Consider the following 24300-nt stretch of genomic DNA (forward strand, 5'->3'; position numbering starts at 1 on the left):
GACCTTCCCATTCCATCTGTCTTGCTTGTCTCCCTCAATAGACAGCCGTTCTGTCGGTCTCGGTGTGGTCACTCTTCTTCTTAGTATCACCAACCTCATCGACACGCCCCCCATCCGCAGACATCATCCCCACAACACGCACCATCCCCTCCGATGAGGTAGAGCCTCGCAGCATGGCCAGCGATCAAACGGAGCTGCCGCCTCCCTTCCAAGACGTCCCCACAGCCAAAGAGAGGCGATATGACCGTCAGCTGCGACTATGGGGTGCCGCTGGGCAGATGGCGTTAGAGGACACCCACCTGATCCTCATCAACAACGGCCCCGGTGTCACGGGGGTGGAGACGTTGAAGAACCTCGTCCTTCCCGGCATTGGCCAGTTCACCATTCTCGACTCCTCTATCGTCTCGGAGGCAGACCTTGGCGTCAACTTCTTCCTTGAACCTTCGTCCCTGGGCAAGTTCCGCGCAGATGAGACGGTCAAGCTGTTGATGGAGTTGAATCCGGAAGTCAAGGGTCATGCCATTAAAGAGGTAGGTCAAGTCATCCACACCTTTCTTTCTCTGCAGCGTTCAAACTCACACCTCTCCTAGCCTCTTGAATCGTTCATCTCCCAAGATAAAATCTTCGCCCCCTACACCCTCATCCTCGTCACCGCACCCATCGACCCCGCCATCCTTTCCCGCATCCAGCTCCACGCCGAAGCACTGCAAATCCCCACCTTCTACATCCACTCCGTCGGCTTCTATTCCAGCTTCTCCATCCAGATCCCACCTGCATTCCCCATCGTCGAAACCCATCCCGAACCCACAGCTACCGACGACCTTCGCGTCCTCAAACCATGGCCAGCATTGCAAGACTTTGCAAATCAGAAGACCACCGGCTTGGAGACAATGAGCGCGCATGAGAAAAGCCACATTCCATACGTATGCTTACTCCTATACTACCTCGAAGTATGGCGAGCAAACCATGACGGCAAAGCACCCGAAACGTACAAAGAGAAAGCCGAGTTCCGCGATCAATACGTTCGAAAAGGCAGCCCCGACGAAGAAAACTTTGACGAAGCCTGCGCCGCCGTCCTCAAATCCCTCAATCCACCCACCGCCAACTCCACCGTTCGCGCAATCCTCAGCTCTCCGGAAGCAACAGAGCTAACTCCCACCTCTCCACCCTTCTGGCTAATCGCAAACGCCATCCACAAGTTCTACACCACTCACAACCAACTCCCCCTCCCCGGCGCCGTGCCGGACATGAAAGCCCAATCAGCAGACTACATCAAGCTGCAAAACATCTACAAAGCGAAAGCGCGACAGGATTCCGCCGAGGTGCTGACTACGGTCCGCGAGCTGGAGCGTTCAACAGGTCGCGCGCCCAAACTCGCCATCGATGAGAAGGAAGTAGAGAATTTCTGCAGAGGCGCGGCGCATATCCATCTCGTGCGTGGACGGCCTTTGCAGATTGTGCGGCCGGGGGAAAAGGTGAAGTTCGGGGATCGCGCGGAGGATATGCTCCGAGAGCTGGAAAATCCAGAAAGTCTGGTGAAGCTGTATCTCGCTTTCCTCGCGTGGGACGAATTCGTCGCCACACACGCTTCTTCACCAGAGCAAGCAGGCGGCGAAGGTATCCGCGTACCAGGCGACACCGATCTCGGACTCGAAGCAGACGGCGAGAAACTAACCGGCATCGCACACAAACTCGTCGACGACCTCATCACCGAAGCAGGCACGCGCATCGAAGAGCCAGAGTACAGCGAGATTCGCGAGAAGGTGGCTGCCATTTGCGAGGAGCTGGTGAGGGCGGGGGGAGGCGAGTTGCATAATCTTGCCAGTTTGACGGGCGGGATGATTGCGCAGGAGGTCATCAAGGTGATTACCCGGCAGTATATCCCGGTGGATAATACGTGTTTGTTTGATGGGGTGGAGAGTCGGGCGTATGTGTTGAGAGTGTGAGTGATGGCGTGAGTGCATAGATCGTGTGCGTCTTCAAAGATACTTGAAGACTAGAAGATCATCGACCGCATCCTGCCCATTTGGTCTGACGGTCCACTATCATCTCCCTTTTTCACCTTGACGGCAGTCTTTTGCTTGAACTCCTTCTTCTCCCTCCCCTTATCTCCAGCAACAACAGGAACAGCCCTCCCCGCCCTCTTCCTCTCCATCCCCTCCAACATCTTCCCCCTCTCCACATCCATCACAAAAGCCCGATTCTCCTTGCGCGTCCGCCTCACCTCCTCCCGCATCCTAACCGTGCGCTCCGCATTCTCCGCCGCAATCTGCTCGTTCAAATCCCGCCACTTGAAGCCGCGCAAGTACTTCAAACACCACAAATCATCATGATAGAATCCGCCCTTCTTGCCGCCCATGATCCCCCCATTGAGCAATTCAGCAGCGATTTTGGCTTCCTTTTTGGAAACGAACTCCACCCACCCGTCCGCGTAGGACTTCTTTTTATTCCCGCCTTGACGCACGCGGGAGGCGTGTGTGGTGCTGTCTTCGGGGGTGAGGAAGAGCCGGTTGAGACCGCTGGGGGCGTGGGGGGTGAGCAGGTTGCGCAGGGTGGAGGGTTTCATGAAGGGGGGGACGCGGGAGATGTAGAGGACTCCGGAGTGCCGGGTTGTGCGTTCGGCTTTTTCGAAGGGGGTGAGGGCTGTCTTATTTTTCTTTGGTTTTGAGGACGAGGGAGGTTGGGGTTGGTCTCCGTCTGCGTGGGGAGGTTTGGGAGGTTGTTGGCTGTCGGGGCTGATGGGATAAAGGGACGATGTATTGTGTTCGTCTTCTTGTTCGAGTCCGTCTTGCGATTCTTCGTCAGATGCGGCGTCTAGTTTCCTTCTTTTTGCTCTCTGTCCACCAATGTTGCCTCGACTCTGCTCTTGCTCGTCGGAGTCGTAGCCATTTCCCAGCTCCTCCTCCTCCTCACTATCATCACCTTCGAGGAATTCGTTGCGCTTGCGTGTCGACATGTTGCGTATGGCTGAGCAAGGAAAACCCGAAGAAGTTCGGATGTCCGAAGTTGATAAAAATGTCTGACCACGACTTTTGGCCGAGCAGCCTTGCGCCCCTGCTACCCCACAGCACACCGCCCGAGCCCCACCAGCCAGCGACTTAAATCCACCACACCATTTTGCAACATCTTCAATCGGAGGTACTCGAGAAACAAGCTCTTCCTAGCCAATTGTCACCCGAATCCCCGATTGAGCACCCACAGAGTCTGTGACCCCACCATCATGTCATCCTCGGCCGAAAAGAGGAGGAGCACGGGGGGCAAGCGGATGAGTCGAAGCAACATTGAGTCACAAGTCGAGGCATTGAAATTGAATGGCGACGACAACACTGCCCCGACTACCTCTTCTCCCTCCACCACCTCCACTCCAGCAGCAACAGCCCCTGTAATGGAATCCGCCGCCCCGACCGAGAAACCGCAAAAGCAAGACAAAGAGCGCAAAGACCAAAAAGCAGCGGCCAAAGCGCAAAAAGCAGCGGCCCACAACCAACAATCCGCCGGCGGCGGCAAGAAGAAGGCAGACGACATGGCGCTCATAGGCATCACGGTGGCCAAGGCCGACGACCTGTCGGAATGGTACCAGCAAGTCATCCTCAAGGGCAAGATGCTCGCCTTCACCGACATCCCCGGCTGCTACATCTACCAGCCGGCGTCGTATCGCATCTGGGAGTTCATCCAGGACTTCTTCAATGCGCGCATCCGCAAGATGAAGGTCAAGAATTGCTACTTTCCGCTGTTCATTAGTGAGGCCAATTTGCAGCGGGAGAAGGAGCATATTGAGGGCTTTGCGGCGGAGGTGGCGTGGGTGACGGAGGGGGGGAAGAATAAGTTGGAGAAGAGGCTGGTGTGTTCACACCTAATACTATCGACTGAATGATCCCCACTAACCAAACATCAGGCCGTGCGTCCGACTTCCGAAACCGCCATGTACTCCTTCTACAGCCAGGAAATCCGCAGTCACCGCGACCTCCCGCTGAAAATGAACCAATGGAACAACGTCGTTCGCTGGGAGTTCAAACATCCCATGCCCTTCCTCCGTTCGCGAGAATTCCTCTGGCAAGAAGGCCATACCGCCCATCTTACCCAAGAAGAAGCGGGCAAAGAAGTCCTCGAGATCCTCGACCACTACGCCTCCATCTACGAAGACCTGCTCGCCGTTCCCGTCGTCAAAGGCACCAAGACGAAAAACGAGCAATTCCCCGGCGCAGACTACACCACCACCATCGAAGGCTTCATCCCGGCAGTGGGCCGCGGCATCCAAGCCGCCACCTCGCACTGCCTCGGCCAGCACTTTGCCAAAATGTTCGACATCCGCGTCGAAGACCCCAACCAAAAAGTCAAGGAGGGCGAAGCGCGCGACAAAATCTACGTCTGGCAGAACAGCTGGGGTTTCACGACGCGCAGCATCGGCATCATGGTCCTCATCCACGGCGACGACAAGGGCCTCGTGATCCCCCCGCGCGTCGCCGAAATCCAAGTCATCATTGTCCCCGTCGGCGTGACGGCAAAAATGAAAGACGCCGACAAAGAAGCGCTCTACGACCAAGTCGAGTCCGTCCGCCGCACGCTCGAAGACGCCGACGTGCGCGTCGAAGTCGACTACCGCGAAACGTACAACACCGGCTACAAGTTCAACGACTGGGAGATGAAAGGCGTGCCGTTGCGGCTCGAATTCGGCCCCAAAGACGCAGCCAAGGGCGTCGTCACCTCCTCCCGCCGCGACATCCCGGATCCCGCAGCGAGCAAAGCCGAGCTCCCCATCTCCTCCATCGCCACCGCCGTCCCCGCCCTCCTCGAGCAAATCCAAAACGACATGTTCGCGCGCGCGTCCGCCGAGTACGCGGCTCACCGCATCATCGTGCGCGAATGGAAGGACTTTGTCCCCGCGCTCAACGACAAGAACGTCATTCTCGTGCCGCATTGCACCGAGGGGGAGTGCGAGGATGAGATCAAGAAGGATTCCGCGGGCGTGCAGGCTGAGGGGCAGGAGGTGGATGTGCGTGCGCCGTCCATGGGGGCGAAGAGTTTGTGTATCCCTGCTGAGCAGCCGGAGGGGGGCATTAAGGAGGGCATGAAGTGTGTGAATCCCAAGTGTGGGAAGGAGGCGAAGATGTGGGTGATGTTTGGGCGGAGCTATTAGAGTGGTGATTAGATGAGCATTTGCAGGGGGTCGAGAAGCGAGGAGCGGGACGCATTTTGATGAGTGAGTTGTGCTTTCATTGTATCTGTCGACTAATGAATAGTCGGCGGGTGTAGCAGGCAGAGTGGATGATCCAAATACGCTGCTCAATGGCATTTACCAGCCGTCTATCCCAGTCCTGCTTCATAGGATGTGCCAAATCCGCCTCATCCCAATTCCGCAATCTCCCGCTCCTTCTCCAACAACATCCGCCGAAACCTCTCCGCCTCGCGCTGCAACTCCTCCCGCCGCGCTTCCTTTTCGCCTCCTCGCCCTTCTCCCCCTTCACTCTTGGCACTTGCATTCGTAGTAGAGTGGTGAGCCGGACTTTGCCGATGATGATCATGGTACGGCAAAGCGGGATCGATATTCTCATCCCTTACATTCGCATAGACATGTTGCTGTCGTTCCGCAGTATCCTCCAGCGTCCTCGACAGACTGCGTTTGCGTGGATTCGCATACCCTTCGTTCCCATTGGCCCGTTCACCCGGTAACGGAGACGCAGGCGCAGTGGTGTGGCCTGTTCGCAAATGGCGAAAAGTATCGGTGAAGTCGACGGGGATAGGCGCGCCGGGTTCTTTAGGCGGAGCAGGCAGGGGAGCGGACAGCATGTCCTCGTCGCTGGCGTTTTCGTAGTGTTGATGCTGCTGGTGTTGATGCTGCTGGTGCTGCTGCTGTTGTTGTTGTTGGTGTGTGTAGTTTCCGACTGCGCCTCCGCCGCCGGGAGCAGACGCGGGCACCACGCGCTTCCGCCTCTTGATTTCCGCCTTCTTCATTTGGATCGGGCGGTGCTCGCCGTGGAGTTTGTGGTAGAGGCCGCAGGCGTTGCAGATGGTGTGGCCTTCTTCGTCGCGGCGCCAGAGGGGCGTGATGGTTGTGCCGCAGTTTTGGCACGCGACGACGACATTCGTAGCGGCGGGAGAGGCGCCGTTCGTCGTTGGCGTAGGGGTTGAGTTGGATGACGGGTCCCCTGCTGATGTCTGCTGGAGAGCAAACTGCGCCGTCTTCGAAATCCGGTTGTTGTACGCTGGACACCCGCTGCAGCCTTGGTGGCCGCCGGTGCCGTTACATCGGCCGCCACCAGGACACGTGCCCGCCGTACTAGTATCGGCGGAGACGTAGACAGCGCCAGCCTGAAGAGAAGAAGCAGGGGATGTGCTTCTGTCGTGTCGCTGCCCTGCTCCTCCACCTGGAGAATCGGGGAAGCCGGCGGCGTTGTTGCTCCCGCGTTTCAGCCCTACGGGTCGCATTTGATTGCGCGCCTTGTAGTAGAGGCCGCAAGCGTTGCAGATTACCGTGCCGGTTGGGGAGCGCCGCCAGAGAGGCGTCTTGGTCGTGCCGCAGTTGCTGCACATTTGACCTGCGCCAGCCGCTCCGCTGGTCGAAGTCACGGAGGATGAAGCCGCCTGTCCTGCGTGAGAAGCGAGTTGGTCCGGCGGAGAAGCGGGGGAAACGCTATCGTTGAGATCATGGTATTCCTGAGTAGAAGCACGCCCGTTCTGCTCGGAAGAGGGCGTAAAGTGGTGTACGCCGTCAACATGCGCTGATGCCTCCGCTGCCTGCTGCCCAGAAGAAGCCGCCGCCGCGCCGCTCTGCGAGTGCTCAATAAGATGCCTCGCAATCTCCATTTCCTGCTCAGACAGCTCGCGCGTCAACCGAGTAGGATGCACAGGCGACCCGCCAGGCACGGCAGCCGTGGCGGCCGCAGTCAGGGCCATGTTTGTCGACGCGTGGCTGTTGTTGTCCGCGGAGCCCATGGTGTGCTGCTGGTTACCGGGAGAAGAGTGACATGAAGAGCGGCAGAAGGGATGTCGCCGCTTGTTACAATGGGGACGGTGCCGCGAAGCCGGTGGAGCCGAGAAGAGGGCGGGCGGGCGTTTTCCTGCGCGTTGATCGATCTGATAAGTCGAGCGGCGGAAGGTGTTTGCGTAATGCCTGGGCCTGTGTATGAGCGTGGTTTGGCGTGCTTGGCCGCGGGGTGAGAGAGTGCTTGGTCTTCGGTTGTGCCTGTCTGGCGTGGACCGAGTGGTTTCCTATCACGGAGGAGGCTGTCGCGTTTGCTTTCGCCTTCGCCGCCGCGTTAACAGAAACCTCTCGAAATCGCCCGAGACACGTGAAATGACGGTCCTCGCTTGACAAATGTCTTTGCTGTGATTGGCTCTTGACGTCGCTGACTGTGTGATATCGGCAGCTTGCCGATTGGCTGGGCTCGGGTGCACGCGTACTCCACGTGCCCTAGAAGCCCCATCTACAGCCTTCAATGTCTTGGAAAGCGAGCACACGAGCAGAGTAGTAGCAAGAAAAAACCAATGCCGATGAGAACAACACGCCTTCGATTTTTATGTAACTCCCAATCTACCAAATGCAGCAAATGCACCCACCCCAGTCCCCTCAACTTCCCTCCATTTTAGAATTGAAAGCACAGCAGCAGCAGCGACCTTGAGCGAGCAAACCTATTTCGCAGCATCCAAAGCAGCCTTGATAGCATCACACGACTGCTTCGCGTCGCCGAACAGCATCTTCGTGGTCCTGTATCACGGCAAACAAAGGTCAGCATCAAGTCATTATGCATTAGGGAGTTAGCGGGGACACGTACGGCGCGTAGAAGAGCGGGTTAGGAATGTCCGCGTAGCCCGAGCCCATGCCTCGCTTCATGACAATCGTCTGTTTGCTCTTGTAGGCCTCGATGATGGGCATGCCGGCGATGGGGCTAGGATTCACACACAAAAGAGTCAGCAAAATCCCAGCGCACTCACAACATCGCACTCACCTGTCCTTCTCCAACGCAATCGGGTTCACAGTATCATTTGCGCCAATCACCAGCGTGACATCCACATCCTCGAAGCCCTCTTCATTCATCTCGTCCATCTCCAACACAATATCGTACGGCACCGACGCCTCCGCAAGCAACACGTTGCACTGCCCCGGCATGCGGCCGGCGACGGGGTGAATCGCGAACTTCACTTCGATGCCTTCGGCGCGGAGGTCGGCGACCATGGCCGCGATGGGGTACTGGGCTTTGGCGACGGCCATGCCGTACCCGACGACGATGACGACCTTCTGCGCGTTGCGCAGCATCTCGACGGTTTCGTCGATGGTCGTTTTGGTCATTTCGCCTTCGATTTTCGTCTCCGTGGAGGGTGTGGGGGCTGCGATGCCGCCGAAGAGGACGTTCGTCAGGCTGCGGTTCATGGCGACGCACATGATGTATGAAAGGATGGAGCCCGAGACGCCGATGAGAGAGCCGACGGTGGTGAGGATGGGGGAGTTGAGCATGAAGCCCTCTGCGACGAGGGCGAAGCCGGAGTAGGCGTTCAGCACGGTGATGACGACGGGCATGTCGGCGCCGCCGATGGCGGAGGTGGTGGTGAAGCCCTTTGCGAAACTGAGGGCGGTGTTGGCCGCGAGGCAGGTGGCGGCGATGGCGGGCGCGCCGGGCGCGAGGGCGAGGAAGGCGCCGAAGGTGCCGACGTTTGCGGCGAGCATGCCGCCGTTGATGAGGTGGCGGCCGGGGAGGATGGTGGCGCGCGACGACATCTTGCCGGCGAGCTTCATGAAGGCCACGATGGAGCCGGTGAAGGTGACGCCGCCGATGAGCACGCCGAGGTAGCCGGTCACCAGGTGCAGCATGTCGATGTCGGCGTGGTGCACGGCGGCCATGACAGAGCCGATGCTGGTCAAGACGGCCGCAAGACCGACAACTGAGTGGAGGGCGGCCACCATTTGGGGCAGTTCGGTGGGAGTGATGCGACGGCCGATGAGGCCGCCAATCACGCTACCAATACCCGCCACACTCAGACATTGGACGAGTGTCGCCGGCGCAAAGCCGACAGCAGATAAAGATGCAAGCACACCAGATCCCACACCGAGAATACCCATCAAGTTACCCGTGCGGGCAGTAGCTTGGGAACCCAGGCCGGACAATGAGCCAATGCACAGCAGACTACTCGCCAAGTAACCCGCCTGCACCAACCCAGCCATGCCTGTGCTCGCAGCCACCAGATACCCTCCACCAAACAGCACACCCGGGACGGCGTAGAGCCAGGGGTACTCAGGCGGATCCGTAGGTCGTCGAAACATGTCCAGCATGCGTTTGGTAATGACAAAGCCACCGGATACGTTGACGAACGCGAGCAGCACCGACAGCGCACCGAGAGTTTGCGGGATGGTCTGCGGGAGATAGCCACCGCCCATGATGAAGAAGCCGCCGATACCCACCATACCGCTGATGGCGTTTGTCACGGACATCAACGGGCTATGCAAAGCGGGTGCCACGCCCCAGACGACGCGGTAGCCGATCATGCCAGCGAGCGAGAAAGTGAAGAGATTGCCCATGAAGATGGGGCCGGTGAACTTTCCGAGGGTGAGCGCGGTGGTCATGGCTCCGGTGATGGTGGCGACTTCGCGCGTCGCTTTCTGCCAGGGCGTGAGCGCGACGACTTCAGTCTGTACAGCTTCGGCTTTTGGTTTTGCGGGCGCGGGAGGCGCAAGCGGTGGGAGTGCTGGGAGGAGTTCGCCGTTGTAGGTGACGATGGAGCGCCGCACGACCTCGTCGTTCAAGTCCATGCCGAAATGCTTGTCCTTGGGCGACATGGAGAGGAGGAACTTGGTGATGTTGTTGGAGTAGAGTGTCGAAGATTGCGTCGCCAGGCGAGATGGTAAGTCCGTGTAGCCAATGACAGTAACACCTTTGTGGGTGATGAGTTGATTGGGGACGGTGATTTCGCAGTTCCCGCCCGCTTCGGCCGCAAGATCAACAATGACGGAGCCAGGCTTCATATGAGCGACCATTTCCTCCGTGATGAGAGTCGGCGCAGGACGCCCGGGGATGAGCGCGGTGGTGATGATGATGTCGACTTCCTTGCACTGGTCGGTGAAGAGCTTGATTTCCGCGTCGTGGAACTCCTTGGACATTTGCTTCGCGTAGCCACCACTGCCAGAGCCGTCTTCCTTGATATCCACTTCAATGAATTCGGCACCGAGCGATTGCACCTGCTCTCGTGCGGCGGACCGAGTGTCGAAGCCTCTCACAATAGCTCCCATGCGTCTCGCGGTGGCAATGGCGCTCAGCCCTGCAACGCCGGCTCCGATGACAAGCACCTTGCACGGAGGAATTTTGCCCGCCGCGGTAGTCTGACCAGTCATGTACCTGCCGAAGACATTGCTAGCCTCCAGCACGGCCTTGTAACCGGCAATGTTCGCCATAGAGGACAAGACATCGAAGCTCTGAGCACGCGTGATCCGGGGAATCATATCCATGGCGAAACTGGTCAATCCCTTCTTCGCATAAGCATCAACAATCGGCTTGCTGCGATCGACATTCGGCTGCAGGATAGAAATAATGACACCGCCCTCCTTGAAGCCAGTGAGGAAGTTATTCGGCGAGGCAGCAGTACTACGCAGCCGCGGCGGGCGCACTTTCAGCACAATGTCACTGTCAGTCCAGACGCGCACGGCGTTGACGAGCGTCGCGCCGGCTTCCTCGTAGTCGTGGGCGGAGAACTCCGCGTTGAAGCCCGCGCCTTGCTCGACGAGGACTTGCTTGAAGCCCTTTTTGAGCAGCAGGGCGGCATTCTGCGGCGTGATGGCCACGCGCTTCTCGCCCGTGCGGACTTCAGTGGGCACACCGATGGTTAGGTCGGCGTAGGGGATGGATTTGACCTCGTCGGCGGGCTGGGAAGCAGCAGCAGGCTGCGCTGGAGCTTCTTGCAGACGCCATTGAGTGGTGGAGAAGAGGATGCGGCGTTGGGTGGCGATGCAGCTGGGTTGGACGGGCCGGGAGCGCTGGAGCGTGGTCGCCGCCCAGTGGTGCAGCCTTAGGGGCCGCGAGCTCGGCCACATGGTGGCAGCTATAGCCTTATCATGAAAGGGCTATGTGCAGCGTGCGTTTCCGGGAGGTGCAGGTCGCGCAAAGCGGCAAAGCGGGGGGTGGAATGGAGTGGAGAGTTGTAGGCGTGCGTGGTGAGATCCGGCGAGGCTGCTGATGGTCTGGCGGAAGCGAGTGGATGTGCAGTCCCGTGCAATTGATGGCCGACGTGAAGGAGACGCGACTGCAGAAATTCCAGGAGGCCACACTGCCGCAAGGTACCTGTCCCTGTACCTCTCCTGGGGGTGCGAATTCCCCCCACGTACCCCGAATCCCCGTGTCTTCTCCACAACGCGCGATGTGGGCTCTCCTTCGGCTAATCCAATGCCGTGCCCGCAATCTCCACGCGCTAGCGCCGAGCGCGACTTCTCATTCGCCCCTTGACGTCCTTCATCTTTCATTCACACAACCGTCGATGCTGCACACACATTAGCATTGAAACCAGTCGTGCGAGAGAACCATGACCAGGCGAGCAATTTGGAGAAGATATAGAAACGGGCCTTGCATCTCCCATCACGAGAAGCAGAGAAGCAAACAATGTGCACATGTCTGGACATCCACACGTGGCAGCACAAGGAACACGAGTTTCACGAGGCGAATCGTCATGTAACACACATCGCATGCGCCGGCCGTGCTCACACGGATCGAGCAACCCACGCATTGAAGCATGTGAAGATGCTGAGAGCGTGATCATGACATCTGACAATCTACGTGTAAGACAAACCGAACTAAACTACCAAAACCAACAAAGCAACGCAATGCATGCTCAAAACGCTCACGACACCCTCCCATCCCCAAACCGTAAAGCAAAGCAAGAACAACCCACCTACTCCGACCGCGAAGCACCCGCACCCGCACCACCATCCCCCCTCTCAACCCCCTCTCCAATCTCCCTCCCCTCAACAGCAACAACCCTCCCCTCCCCACCAGCACCACCCCGTCCCCTCCTCCCCTGACTCCTAACAGCCGTAGTCCCCCCCTCACTCCCCGCCGCCGAAACAGGAATAGAAACACTACTCAAGACCTTAATCTCCTTCAACACCTCACGGAACCCCTCCTCAAGGCCCTGCATGCGAGCCAACATAATCCGATTCACGCGCCCCTTCTCCTCTTCCCTGCGCTCCTCCTCTCTTCGTCGCCGGAGCTCGCTCGCCCGCAGAATCTGCTCGGAAAAGGAATTCGGGAAGCCGGATATGCCACCGCCTACGTCTAGCATCCCCCCGCCTCCTGACGAGACGAATTTGTTATCCCCGATTTCGGACGCGAGGTCGAGGGCGCGCGCGCTGAAGGAGGGGTCCCGGCGGCTGGCGCGCGGGATGTCGAGGAAGGAGAGGCCGGCGGCCGGTGCGGTTTTCTGCCGCGCGGGCATGGGCGGGCGGGGTTTGAGTTTGGGCGAGCGGCGGCCGGTGGGGGGGAGGTCGATGGGATCGAAGGCGGCGAGGGCTGCTGGGCGGGTGGAGAGGGGGTTGGGGAGGCGGCGGATTGTGCTGCTGTTTTGTGCTGCTGCGGAGGAGGAGGGGCCTGCTTGCGGAGGAGCGAAGAGGGCGGTGTCGGTTGAGATTTTGCGGTTGTGCATGATGGGTTGCAGGGCGCGGGCGTCCATTGTGCGGAGCAAGGTTGCGGATTTGCCGGCGCCGGAAGGGTGGTAGAACGCTTCGTCGTCATCGTCGTCGGAGTCGTGCAGCGGCGTTCTGTTTTCTTTGTCGAAGACGGAGATGCTCTCTCCGATAGCTGGGCCCGCGGCCTCCGACTCGAGATTGTTATCGTCATCACCGTCCGCTTCGGTATCTGGCACCAGTCTGTCATCACTAAGCGGCCCACCCGCTCCCTCACCCTCCTCATCAATCCGATACGGTCGCCGGGAGGCAATGGTAGACATGATATCCGGATCGGACGAAAAGTCCCGTCTCCGACCACCCAGCAAGCTACCCGCACGATCAGCAGTAGCAGCCCGACGAAAAGGCGGCCTCCGATTCTCCAGCCGTTCGACAACGCTTCGAGGCTGCTCGAGAGGCGGACTTGCACCACCCTCAATCTCCGCCGCCTGGATCCACTTGCTCACTACGTTCTGCGACTTCTGCCGATCGACGCCCATTTCGCGGGGAGTGGTGCGGACGGTGCTGCCGCGGAAGGGCTGGCGGAAGACTTCGTCCAATGCGCGGTCTTTGTTGAAGCTGATGATGGACGGCTCACGGAGCAGGCGGTGGGTAGGACTGAATGTGTCGCGCTGATGATGCACGCTGAAGGCAATGGGTTGCCGTTGTTTCGTCGGCTGCTTCTCGACGAGTTCGAGAGGTGCGTAGGCAACTTTCGACAGGATAAGTCTTTCGTAGCAAAAGATTCCGAAGAGGATGGGGAAGTGCGAGACTTTGATGACGGTGCGGTTGAGTTTGACGAATTGGCGGAAGGGCATGACGAATCGAACGGGACTAAGCATCCAGCCAAAGACGTTCGTCGGGGCGATGTAGCTGAACAACGCATCCGATTTGACCATGGAAATAGTGTTGATCGCGAAGAGGAATTGATGCTCCTCGTGTGCATTCTTGACAATCGCCATGAAGCTGTTTGTCAGGACTGTGATGAGGATGGTGACGATGACGAAGTGGCCGATGATGAGGAAAGCACCCAAGAGCGTCTTGCCGAGTAGGTTGTACGTGGTCCATCTATCCCATGCAGCGGGTGTGAAGCCCATGAGGATTTGGAATAATGCAAAGGCCACATCACTGCCTCCAGCCTTCTCATCTCCGAATGAAAGGGTGAAGGCAACAAAGAAGCCAGAGCAGGAGATGATGATGAGAAAGAGGACGGCCATCAGATCCTGGGCCATCATGCGGAACGCAATAAGCAGCTGGGAAAAGTAGCGGTAGTGGTCCAGGACACTGAATAGGCGTGGGAAAAGTAGGACGGCCGTAGACGCAAGGACATCGTACGCCGAATTGGCAATGCGTCTCTGGCCCTCTCCCGCCAATACGATTCCATAGAGTCGCAGGCAGTAGTAAGTGACGAAGAGGAGCAAGATGCCTGCATCAAAGGCATTCCAGAAGCTGAGAATGTATAGTCCGAAGCCCTGCTCTGTGAAGCCCACCACTTCATCTAGCATGTACCCAATCGACCAGAACCAGAAGATGACTTCCAGAGGGGTGATGGTCACACTGCGTTCAATGAGGACAGCAAGGAAGAGCCCGAGCATAATGGCAAAGGAAATCGTGCTAAACACTTGTCGATAGCGCGGCACGCGAAGGCGGCTGAGCTTGAAGAAAGAGGCATCTCGCGGGTTGTACAAGGTGACTGAGCGTCGGACAAGCCTGACGTCCACCGAAGGCCGCTTGCTTGTCCGTGTTTCTTGCGATTTGCGAGAGAGCACGGCATCGGCGGGGAGCGCACTATGCTCTGTCGTGCCGTAGGCTCTCTCCCGATTATGCGGCTCTTCTCCGACCGACACGCGGCGGTGGAGATTGTCGGCCTGGGAGTGAAAGACGATTGTGCCGGCCCAGATGGCTTCCAGGTGCTGGACGACGAGCTGATGGGACAAGAACCTCTTGGACTGCGCTCGGATGGCGATCTCAATGGTACTAACGCGGGCACCTTTGGCCTGCGTTCGTTGGCTCTGTAGGTCTTGCTGCGGTGGACGCTGGCTTTCGACGTTAGTTGAAGACGCCATGCCCTGCAGGGGATCAAAGTCGTAAGACAAGGCATCGATCAGCTCGCGGGTGGTGAATTCCTTGATCAGCCGCATCGCCAACAACTCGGCAATCAGCGCTCTCGTACTCAAGACGCCGACGTTGCCCGGGTTCGTCTGGGCCTCTTTTTGAAACTGCAAGCAGTTGGCAATGAGGGCACATAGCGTGGCTCGGTTGAAGTGATTCGTCCGGATTTGGCTCTGAATCGGCTTGACGAGGAACTGACTGACTTGCGGACTGCGCAGCTGGTCCCACGAAAGCGTCGTTTCGCATCTCGGCACGATCAAAAGTCGAATGGCATGCGTGATGTTGTACAAGGGCAGTTTGTCGAGATGTGCCGCGGAGAAGATGGGGAGGAGCGGCGTCTGGACGTCGTCTTCGGCAGCGTCCTCATCGCCATCTTCGTCTCCAGCATCCTCGTCGTAGCGGCCACCATTGCCACGTCGGTCGAAGTAGTCCTCGTCCTCGTCCTGGTCAATGGCCTCATCGTCACCGTCATCTTCGTCCAGGCCGTCCTCATCTACCGCCTGGCCCACCACGCGATTCCGCGAGGTCTCCGGCGAGCCCGCGAACGGGGAGAAGATCCGCGAGCTGTCGTCCTTTCTGCCCCTACTGCCTCGCCTCATGAAGGTGAGCATTGATGAAAGAAGGCCGAGGTGGGGCTTCCCCCGCGAAAGAGTGAATAAGTGGGTTAGGGAGTGTGAAATCGAGGTGCCACTAGTGATCGACCTCGCAGTCACGGAGTGCACACCATCGTGCGCAAAGAGTGGGGAAAGGGAGACGGGGAGCTGTCACAATGGGCACCCTGCTGCTTCTCCCTGCATGATAGCGTCGCTTGGCTGGATGAAGGTCGTCTGGTACCAGCAGCGAGGTCACGATGACGCCTTCCACCTGCCGAGTCGAAGGAGGCCTCCGAGAAGAATGCAAACCTGAGTGTGCAAGGCGTGAAAGAAGAGACAAACAGACAAGAGAATGTCGACGCCCCTCCACTCGCTCGTCTCGCCTCACCGCGTCTTTTTGATCTGGTGACACACCCTCGCCCCTAGTCCGTGCCATCATCAGCGGAATGGATGCGTGGGAAGCTTGTCTGTTTTGATATACCACCTTGGGCCAAGCGCCAAACTCTAATCCGGTGCTAACTCGCACAATTTCACCGCATGCGTCTCTTTCACATGCAAATTCGAACCGGCTCGATGTGAAGAAAGCAGATCTCATATTCATCCAGTCAATTTACCCACGCTATCAATCTTACCGGCCTGTCGAGCAGTGAGATTGACGTGAGCGATATATCGATCAAAAGCCACAACGACGTGTGGAAGCAATACGCGAGCCACCGCTAATTTCCCGCATCCTGCGCACCACACTTGGAGAGCTCCAGAAAGCTCCATCTGCATACAACCCTACCTGACCTGACCCCAAGCTCCCCTACCGATCCACACGGGCGGTGACATACTCCGCTCAAAAAATGCCGCGCCCCAAGCGCGACATTCAGGCCGTGGCATTGGAGACGGAAACGCCTCCGGCCGCACTCAGCAGCAACCAAGCGATTGCCCGAGTCAAGCAAGCGGCCGGCAACAACTTGTATCGCGTCGAGCTTCCTGGAGTCGGAGAAAAGGCCGAGCCCCGAGAGCTGCTCGCCGAGCTCCCCGCGCGCTTTCGCTCGACCATCTGGATTAAACGCGGGTCGTATGTGCTGGTAGATACCGCGTCGCTGGCGGATCGAGACAATAAGTTGAATGGGGAGATTGTGAATGTTGTGCGGGATGAAAAGGCGTGGCGGAAGATGGGGTATTGGCCAAAGGACTTTTCCGCCAAGAGTTCAAGATATCTTGATGGGGAGTCTGGAGATGAGGGTCCGCAGATGCCACCTTCTGATGATGAGGATGATTGATTCATTGATTCATTGATTACTGCCGCTTCTTCCTCGCCTTACTAGCGGAGAGGCTTTCTTCTCTTCCCCCGACCAAGGCGCTTGCCACAGTCACCGCGAGACAGGCGACCACCACCATGGAGCTCACATTGGAACTCGGATACACATTCCACGCCCATTCCTGCGCTCCCCAGATTGCGTAGACCAGGACGGGATGCAACCCGCTCTTCCAGAGAAGGATTGGAGTCGACCATGCAATGTACGCATAGAACTGGTAGTGCAAGCTTCTCGCACACAGACAGCCGACAATGACGGCAGAAAGGATGGTGCTCAGGACGTAACTCGGCGTCACTCGTCTCTGAATCTCGGCCTGTCGTGCTGGCGATGGAAGGGACACGAGCTCTTTGATCGCGACCAAGGGCGGAGCATGCAGCCATTGCATCGAGAGCATGAGAGCGAGGAGCGATGCATGTAATGCGAGGAGCGCTCGAGAGAAACCCGACGACAAGAAGACGTCCTCCCCGACAAAGCGCCAGTTGACAGTCCACTTGAACAGGAATTGTCGAGACAGCTCGAAAGCCCGGGAAGCGTACGACCACGGCTTGACCGCAATGAAGGGGATAGCCAATGCGAGCTGCTACCGGTTAGCCAGCACTCCATCAAACAAGAACAACGATACCCACCTGGAACTGCAGGATCTGCATAGCATTCAGAAACGCCCGATCCCTCCCGGCTCCCTGCCACAGCACGACCCCAACAGCAGGAAGCGCAAGCAACAAGCTCATCTTCACCCCCAGCCCAACACTATACGCCACAGACCCCAGCGTCCACGCCCGCGCCTGGTAGCAGTAGATAGCCAGAAACAAAAAGAACACCGCCCAAGCATCATTAAACAGTCTCAGCACAAAAATCGAATGTAACCGCTTACTCAACACCAGCAGCGGGAAGAGCCCAGGCGGCGCTCGCGCGCGGCGATAGCACTGCATCACCAGCCCCAGCGTAGCTAAATAGAGGCCCGCGAAAATGTACTGCGCGAGTCGGACGTCATTCCCGGAGTCCGTGAAAAAGTGCAGCACGCGGTAAATGTAGACGTGCGCGGCTGGGTAGACCAAAGGCCCCGTGTCGCCGTGGAGTTTGATGTAGTCGCGCTCGCCGGCGATGTACTGCGTGATCTGCTGCATGTACGCTTTCCAGTCGATTTCGGTGTCTGCGTGCCCCATTGCTATCAGTTCCAATTGCTGTGCGGGATTTCTGGAGCTGACACGTACATGGGATTTTGCGGATTACGAGGAGACAGAGGCCTGCGTCGGCGAGCAGGAGAAGGGGACAGATCCATTGCGTGTGTTTGGGATTTCTGGCGATGGACAGGCCTTTGTCGATGAGATCCATGTTGGCGGTGCTGCTCGCCTTGTTCGATGCTCAGGAGGCTGCGAGTTAAGGCTGTCGAGCTTGTTGCTTGAGTTGGAGCGAAATTTGATTGGACGCTTGAATTCGCGCCTGAAGGTGAACATTGATTGGCGCGCGCGACGTCACCAACCTCGGCTTCTTTGGAGAGGTTGCATGTAGCCTGTGTCTACACACGACACTGCACTTTCGACATTGAGACACTTCTTCCATTGTCCTTCGCATCTGTTAGACGAAGCGTTCCCGAATTCGTCTGAAGCCAACATGGGCAAAGCATTAGGTCTCGACATCGCCGCCAAGCGCAAGCGCACGCGCGCCGACTACCCATACCACGAAGACTACCGAACAAGATGGTACTCCCCTCCTGTCCACTACTCCCAGCAACACCTCAGACTAACCCATGCGATGAACCAGGAACGACAACGACATGTTCCACCACCTCAACAACCCCGTCTACGCCGTGCTCATCGACTCCATCATCAACTCCTACCTCATGCAATACGCCGGCTACAGCACCGCCAAATCCGCGCACATCGGCCTCGTGGCCCACACCTACTGCGACTACTTCGGCTCCGCGCAGTACCCGGGGATGCTCGACGTGGGGCTGCGGGTGGTGAAGCTGGGCACGAGCTCGGTGATGTACGAGGTCGGCGTGTTCCAGGAGGGGCAGGAGGAGGTCAAGGCTGTGGGCGGGTTTATTCAGATTTGGGTGCTCAAGGCGACGAACAAGGTGGACGGGAAGGGGGTGCCGAGCAGTGTGAGGGAGCCGATTCGGCCGTTGTTGAAGGGGAGTGAGCAGGAGGATGAGATGGGGAAGGCGAAGTTATGAGTGGGTCTTTTTGGGGGATGTTCTAGTGTATCAGTTTCCACCTCCTGTTGCGTTGACTGTCGGCTCCCTTCCTTCTTTCAATGGGAGGAAGATTTGTTCCCACAGCTCACTCGCTTCGCCCAGCGTATAGCTCAACTCGACATCAGCCATACCCGCTTCGTCGCCGCCGCCCATCGTCTCCAGTTGGCTGATGATATGGTCCAACCCCAGTGCCTTGCCGACACTCTGCGTCGCCGCCGCATCCAAATTCACATGCACAATGTGCACATGAAAGTGGTAGTACGTGGGTTGGTAGTGCACGTAAAACTTCAGCATGTCGGCCTCCACACCCTCGTACAGTTTCGCCACCGAATCGGCCAGCGTCGTCCGTAACTTCCGCAACCACGGCACGTGCTTCTTCTTCAGATCGCGCACACTCCAGATGTCTCTCCTCGTCACGAGGGCCAGCAGATGTAAACTGCCCACAGTCTTCCGGTCCCAGTTGAGATCCGGCAGGAGGAGGTAGTCGTCATTCTTATCGCTTTCCTTGGATCGATAGAGAACATCTTCCTGCTCCGCCCTCCCTTCAATAATATTGAACACCCAATCTAACCTCCCCTCCTCCCGACACCTGCTCATGTACGGCCGCACATACTTGCCATACACCTCGGCACTCTCACTCACACCCCGAAACTGCTGAAACGAATACTTCTTCACATGCTTCTCCGTGCACGGATAAATCAAATTAATCTTCACATCCGGCGGCGTGGGCTGATCAAGCGTATTGTCCGGCAGACTGTTGGCCAAATACCAGCGGTAAATGTCGTTCTGCCCGAGGTTGTTGACGTGCAGCAGCAGGCGCGAAAAGGAGGACAGGTAGTACTCGTCGGTGCCAAAGGCGCCGCGCTCGGCGATGAGCAGGGCGGGTTGTCCGCCTATGCGGCCTTGCAGGATGATGCGGCGGCCGCCTTGGTCTTGGTTGAGGAGCTTGTCGAATTTGAAGCGCGTGATGAGCGCGTTGGCTGCGGACATGGCATGCGCGGGATGGATTTGCGGATTTGTGGCTTGTTTCGTTGTGGTGAAGTTGGTGGGAATGGGACGCCCGATGCGGCTGAAGCTCGGCGTTGGCGGAGTCGGAGTCGCCGTGGCCGTGGCCCCCAAGACGGCATCGTTGCAACGAGATGTTGTAGCGATGCAGGCACATAAGGGAAGGATCCTGTTTCGAACGTTCGTCCGATTCTGTCTTACTATGTTGGCACTACTCGCTCGCCCGCCCGCCGTAATCTCCATCGGTTGGTGCCAATGCGCCGCTCGCCCAAAAGCAATACCCAGCACATTTTCATCCTAAGCCACTCGCCTCTGCCATGAATGTACGGAGCAACTCGAGTTCTCAACACTTTCATGAAGACTATTCAGACAGCGCCATGCCATCATCAAGCCTGCATCAATCAGAGAGCACATCAATGGAAACCGACATCGGAAGCACGACAACGACGACGACAAAAGACGACGCCTACCCAGAGCAAACAGAAGAAGACATCGCGCAGCTATTCAAACGCCTAGCAACCCGCCACATCGACCTCGTGCGCAGCAACAACTGGACACACCCCGACTGGACCGCAGTAGTCGCAGAAGACTTCCGCACCTTCGTGCCCTCCGCGTGGCCCTATCCCGCCGCCGACGGGCGGGCAGAGTACATCGAAAGCTCGCGGGTGTTCAAAGCGGCGAACCCGGCGTATGATCTTGTGCCTACGCGGATGGACGCGGTCGTCGATCCGTCCCAGACGGAGGGCAGGGTATGGGTGACGCTACATGTGTATGGGCATCCGCCGCCGTTGGTGAGGGAGAGTGTGTGTATTATGCATTTTCAGCTTACGAGGCGTGGATGGCGGCTGGTGAGGCAGGAGGCGCTGAGGGGGCCGCAGGAGATGTGATGTGCAGAGTGCTGGCATGGATTTGCTTGTTGGACGGTCAGTTGGTCAATGTTCTTTGACGTTCAGCTCTGTAGAACGGCTTCCATCATGTCGATGCATCATCAGCCCCGTGAGGATTTGTAGGGCGGCAGCGGCTGAAAAGTTGCCGCAGGGCTGAAGTGTTGTCGAGGAGAGGTCGCGGCAACGTTCACGCAACGGGGATCTACCCCAAACGGGTGCCGGTGATTTCGAAGGACCGACGACTCGCCCTCCCCGGCGATGATGGAACCGCGGCTGTTTTGGAACAGACAGAAACGCCCACGACCGACGCATTCTCGGAAATTCCACTGCTGCGTCTTCACTATGTTGCTACAGACACCACTGCGTCTCGACGCTCCAACGCATGCATAAACCTCATCTGCAGAATCCTCCGGCGTTATTATGCAAACCTTGCCAGCCACTCTCCACGTCACCCCGGAGCTTATTACTTCAGCGCGCATAACCCCCTCAGCCATTGGGATGGTCACAGCAACAGCATCATCAACTCTGAGCCCAGACGAAGCCGACGCCCGGCCGCGCAGCACAGCAGACATCAGCGCCCTCTGCCAGCGCATCGCGGCGCGCCAAATCGAGCTGATCCGCAACAGCGACTGGACGAATCCCGCATGGGCGATGCTCGTGGCCGACAACTTCAAAACCTACGTCCCCTCCGCCTTCCTCGAGGAACTAGGGCATCCCTCCACGGATACGCGCGCCGCTTACCTCGCCAGTTACGCGTCGTTCAAGCTGGCGCATCCCGAGTACGATATTGTGCCTACAAGCATGGATGCGGATGTCGATGAGTCGCGCACGAGTGTGCGTGTGTGGATTATGCTGGAGGTGTTTGGGCATCCGCCGCCGTTGGTGAAGGAGAGTGTGAGTATTGTTCACTTTGCCCTGACCAAGGACGGGTGGAGGGCGGTGAAGCAGGTGGGGCTGCGAGGGCCGCAGGGGATATGATGAGTTTTCATGGCATTTGTTCATTGAGCGATTAGTGGTTTTTGAAGGCTAGGCGGTCTGCTTCATGTCTCCGTCGTGAATCTGGACGTCATCAATTCATCCACATGCGCCGTCTGCGCCTTTTCATTCCCCTCGTCCAGCTGCTTGAGCAACACCGCCAGCACTTCCACCGGCGGCTTCAGCCCCAGCAGATTCGCCCTCTTCCAGCGCTTCAGGCGTGCAATGCCTATACACGGCTGTCCATGAATATCGATTAGCAAGTTCCGCAAGCAAGCACCCGCATGAGATCTCGACGTACCCCATACTGCCCACTCATATCCCACTCGCGCAGCACCTTCTCATACACCGTCAAGTCCTGCTGATGCACGCGCGGCGCCTTGCGCTCCTGCTCTTTCGCCCGCCAGTACGCCTTGATCTGGCTGTCCTTGATCTTGCGTGCGCTCGCTTCCTCGTCTCCCACCCATCCGGACCCTTTGCCTCCTACGCTGCCTGCATCACTCTGCTGTGCGCGCCCGCCTAGGACGTCTGCGGTGGTTACGGCGGGGCTGGTGGTGGATAGAGGATCTGCTGCGACGTCTTCTTCAGCCTGTGGAGCTTCCTCCTTGGCATCGGCGGTAGGGAGTTCCGCTCGTGCGATATCGTCGATTAATGCCGGATCCTTCTTGGAGGTCTTTGCTTGCTGTGCACTACTGGGTTTGGTGACTTTGCTTTGGAAGGAGAGTCTTTGCTGCTGCGCGGACGTCGTACGTCTTGCCGCCGTTTGCGAGCGGCGTTTGGGCGCCATGATGCTGTTGCGGGAGGGATGTGACGCTGGAGATGTTGAAGATGGTTATCCTGCGTCTATCAAGTATGCTTCCATACGGTTCTGCAGAGGTAGATGGCGGGCAATGCAGAGAAAGCGACAGAGGCTCGTGCGTGGAAAGGGAGCTGGAATGACGAGATGTGCGGGACGTGCCCATTGCCCGTTGCTCAGCAACCGCGCGACACGTCTCGCGTAAAATAGAGTGCTGGCGTTTTTGCGGGGCGCGGCTAACGCGACTTGCCCTTCGTCACGTGCGACCACGAGATCTCGACGTGAGCTGTTGCTCTTATTACTCTCATCGCTGTCTGTTCGACGGTTACACATGATGACATTGCTCGGCCATGCTGCCGACCCTTCCAGCATAGGTACACGGACCCCATGTATCCCATTGAGTGACGGCACGGCGAACTGTTGCAAGTCATGGCAACTTGATTTCGTTCGATTAGGTTCGCAGCATTACCTACGCTGCAATGATCTGGAGATCTCCATCAACCGCGGCCGTGCACATGACGTTTGACGTGTTCCTTCTTCCGTCCTCTCAGCATCGATCGGCGGCATGGACTCAGCAATGCATGTGTTGCGCCGGACCGCTTCGACTACCGACCGCCACTCAGAGACCACGCGGACGACTGTACCACGCCTAGGAGGCTATCAAACGCATCGGGCTTGTCTTCTCCGATTACGAAGGCGGAAGTCTCTCTAGACCACCGCCGGCGACCTCTTTGGAATTTTCTCCTCGACAGACGTAGAGTCAGCCGCAGAGTCAGCAAGAGGCATAGGTACTTACAGGGCGCCATGTCTTGAAGTTGAGACCCCATTGATATTCTCAGCAAGCCGTGCGCCTGCACCCGCAGCCTATGTTTGCTCGATCTGCTCTCCCTCGGCCGCGTGGCTGCGTGTGGCGGCTTTTACGCTGAGTCATCAGCAATTGGGGCACCCATGTCACCTCACGTCTTCAATCTAGGCCAACGTGCTAATAGGATACTTGCTCTGCCACTGGCCGCCCTTGCTCTGTAATACCGAATCTGGCTCTGTCTTGCAGGTCGAACAATCGCAATGCATGTCGGCGGCGCCCCGCGACTTCAATCTAGACCCCGTGCTGTCTCAGCCTTCCGCAAGTCCTCGTAGGCTACACCTCCTCGATGAATACCGATCGGGCTACAACACGCAGGGACGGTGGGAGCAAATCCGAATCGCCCCTCAACACATCCGCAATGGACGATCTCCAACATGATCGGCCGTCGAATTGTCAAACATGAGCGATGAGCGTTTGCCAATCTGCCGCGTTAACCCTGTTATTCACAGGCTATATCTCCTCAATGGCAACGATCTTCCTACTCTCTGCTTTTCTTGGTCCACTCTCGACGTCATGGGCCGATACTTGAAGCCAGACATTGGGCGAAACACTATAGGGCTGTAGCCCCAGACCAACCGCTGACTGACCACCCGGCGTTTTATCGATCCACCACAGTGCAGCCGGAACCCAGTGGCGTGGTCTAGATGTGGTTGTAGATCTGCAGGGACGCCAGGGTCGTCGCTCTGTCATCACAGCCTGATCCTGCTGGTTAGCATGTGTCGCTGTGGTACAAAGTCGTGCTCCTCGGCGACACGATTGGGAGTGAGATTCATTGCTCACCCTCACCTCGTACTCATTCATCTCGTTCCATCCCTCCGACCGTCTCCCACCGCAACCATGCTGTCCCACACTAAGCTCGCCGTCCTGCTTGGCCTTGCCTCGCTCTTGACTCCCATCGCCGCTTGGAACCAGGGCCAATGCGGGCA

At 57.9% G+C, this 24300-nt stretch overlaps 12 protein-coding genes across 12 annotated transcripts; 5 read left to right on the top strand and 7 right to left on the bottom strand.

The window, feature by feature from the left end:
- Nucleotides 1-173: 173 nt before the first annotated feature.
- BDY17DRAFT_249945 (uncharacterized protein) lies at nucleotides 174-1946 on the top strand (the record flags this gene model as incomplete). Its single annotated transcript, XM_033731026.1, has 2 exons — nucleotides 174-530; nucleotides 591-1946. 2 exons carry the CDS (start codon nucleotides 174-176, stop codon nucleotides 1944-1946), a joined length of 1713 nt encoding a protein of 570 aa, XP_033589491.1.
- A 182-nt stretch (nucleotides 1947-2128) lies between these two features.
- On the bottom strand, nucleotides 2129-2671 carry BDY17DRAFT_235168 (uncharacterized protein; the record flags this gene model as incomplete). The annotated part of the gene is made up of 1 exon (XM_033730286.1): nucleotides 2129-2671. A coding segment is annotated over one exon (543 nt), but the record flags the coding sequence as incomplete, so codon positions are not given.
- Nucleotides 2672-3385: 714 nt separating this feature from the next.
- BDY17DRAFT_250566 (prolyl-tRNA synthetase-like protein) lies at nucleotides 3386-5137 on the top strand (the record flags this gene model as incomplete). The annotated part of the gene is made up of 2 exons (XM_033731079.1): nucleotides 3386-3841; nucleotides 3896-5137. 2 exons carry the CDS (start codon nucleotides 3386-3388, stop codon nucleotides 5135-5137), a joined length of 1698 nt encoding a protein of 565 aa, XP_033589493.1.
- Nucleotides 5138-5904: 767 nt separating this feature from the next.
- BDY17DRAFT_250809 (uncharacterized protein) lies at nucleotides 5905-6894 on the bottom strand (the record flags this gene model as incomplete). Its single annotated transcript, XM_033731108.1, has 1 exon — nucleotides 5905-6894. A coding segment is annotated over one exon (990 nt), but the record flags the coding sequence as incomplete, so codon positions are not given.
- Nucleotides 6895-7487: 593 nt separating this feature from the next.
- BDY17DRAFT_296489 (NAD(P) transhydrogenase beta subunit-domain-containing protein) lies at nucleotides 7488-11301 on the bottom strand. Its single transcript, XM_033733459.1, has 3 exons — nucleotides 7947-11301; nucleotides 7773-7886; nucleotides 7488-7705 (listed from the first exon to the last, which is right to left on the bottom strand). Exons 1-3 carry the CDS (start codon nucleotides 11015-11017, stop codon nucleotides 7630-7632), a joined length of 3261 nt encoding a protein of 1086 aa, XP_033589495.1. The 5' UTR covers nucleotides 11018-11301; the 3' UTR covers nucleotides 7488-7629.
- A 422-nt stretch (nucleotides 11302-11723) lies between these two features.
- BDY17DRAFT_265110 (uncharacterized protein) lies at nucleotides 11724-15784 on the bottom strand. Its single transcript, XM_033731892.1, has 2 exons — nucleotides 11987-15784; nucleotides 11724-11935 (listed from the first exon to the last, which is right to left on the bottom strand). Exons 1-2 carry the CDS (start codon nucleotides 15358-15360, stop codon nucleotides 11869-11871), a joined length of 3441 nt encoding a protein of 1146 aa, XP_033589496.1. The 5' UTR covers nucleotides 15361-15784; the 3' UTR covers nucleotides 11724-11868.
- Nucleotides 15785-16187: 403 nt separating this feature from the next.
- BDY17DRAFT_250400 (uncharacterized protein) lies at nucleotides 16188-16613 on the top strand (the record flags this gene model as incomplete). Its single annotated transcript, XM_033731056.1, has 1 exon — nucleotides 16188-16613. One exon carries the CDS (start codon nucleotides 16188-16190, stop codon nucleotides 16611-16613), a length of 426 nt encoding a protein of 141 aa, XP_033589497.1.
- Nucleotides 16614-16629: 16 nt separating this feature from the next.
- Nucleotides 16630-17981, bottom strand: BDY17DRAFT_323700 (glycosyltransferase; the record flags this gene model as incomplete). The annotated part of the gene is made up of 3 exons (XM_033737063.1): nucleotides 16630-17226; nucleotides 17276-17799; nucleotides 17861-17981. 3 exons carry the CDS (start codon nucleotides 17979-17981, stop codon nucleotides 16630-16632), a joined length of 1242 nt encoding a protein of 413 aa, XP_033589498.1.
- A 279-nt stretch (nucleotides 17982-18260) lies between these two features.
- BDY17DRAFT_251172 (HotDog domain-containing protein) lies at nucleotides 18261-18825 on the top strand (the record flags this gene model as incomplete). The annotated part of the gene is made up of 2 exons (XM_033731148.1): nucleotides 18261-18349; nucleotides 18411-18825. 2 exons carry the CDS (start codon nucleotides 18261-18263, stop codon nucleotides 18823-18825), a joined length of 504 nt encoding a protein of 167 aa, XP_033589499.1.
- Nucleotides 18826-18855: 30 nt separating this feature from the next.
- Nucleotides 18856-19836, bottom strand: BDY17DRAFT_323702 (putative mRNA decapping hydrolase; the record flags this gene model as incomplete). Its single annotated transcript, XM_033737064.1, has 1 exon — nucleotides 18856-19836. The coding sequence occupies one exon, from the start codon at nucleotides 19834-19836 to the stop codon at nucleotides 18856-18858; it is 981 nt and encodes a 326-aa protein (XP_033589500.1).
- A 144-nt stretch (nucleotides 19837-19980) lies between these two features.
- Nucleotides 19981-21029, top strand: BDY17DRAFT_296496 (uncharacterized protein). Its single transcript, XM_033733460.1, has one exon. It carries the CDS (start codon nucleotides 20169-20171, stop codon nucleotides 20736-20738), a length of 570 nt encoding a protein of 189 aa, XP_033589501.1. The 5' UTR covers nucleotides 19981-20168; the 3' UTR covers nucleotides 20739-21029.
- A 749-nt stretch (nucleotides 21030-21778) lies between these two features.
- On the bottom strand, nucleotides 21779-22500 carry BDY17DRAFT_250697 (DNA polymerase delta, subunit 4-domain-containing protein; the record flags this gene model as incomplete). Its single annotated transcript, XM_033731097.1, has 3 exons — nucleotides 21779-21952; nucleotides 22015-22164; nucleotides 22240-22500. 3 exons carry the CDS (start codon nucleotides 22498-22500, stop codon nucleotides 21779-21781), a joined length of 585 nt encoding a protein of 194 aa, XP_033589502.1.
- Nucleotides 22501-24300: the final 1800 nt, after the last annotated feature.

The sequence above is a fragment of the Neohortaea acidophila genome (genome assembly GCF_010093505.1).
Source record: "Neohortaea acidophila strain CBS 113389 unplaced genomic scaffold BDY17scaffold_5, whole genome shotgun sequence".
Classification (NCBI taxonomy): Eukaryota; Fungi; Ascomycota; class Dothideomycetes; order Mycosphaerellales; family Teratosphaeriaceae; genus Neohortaea; species Neohortaea acidophila.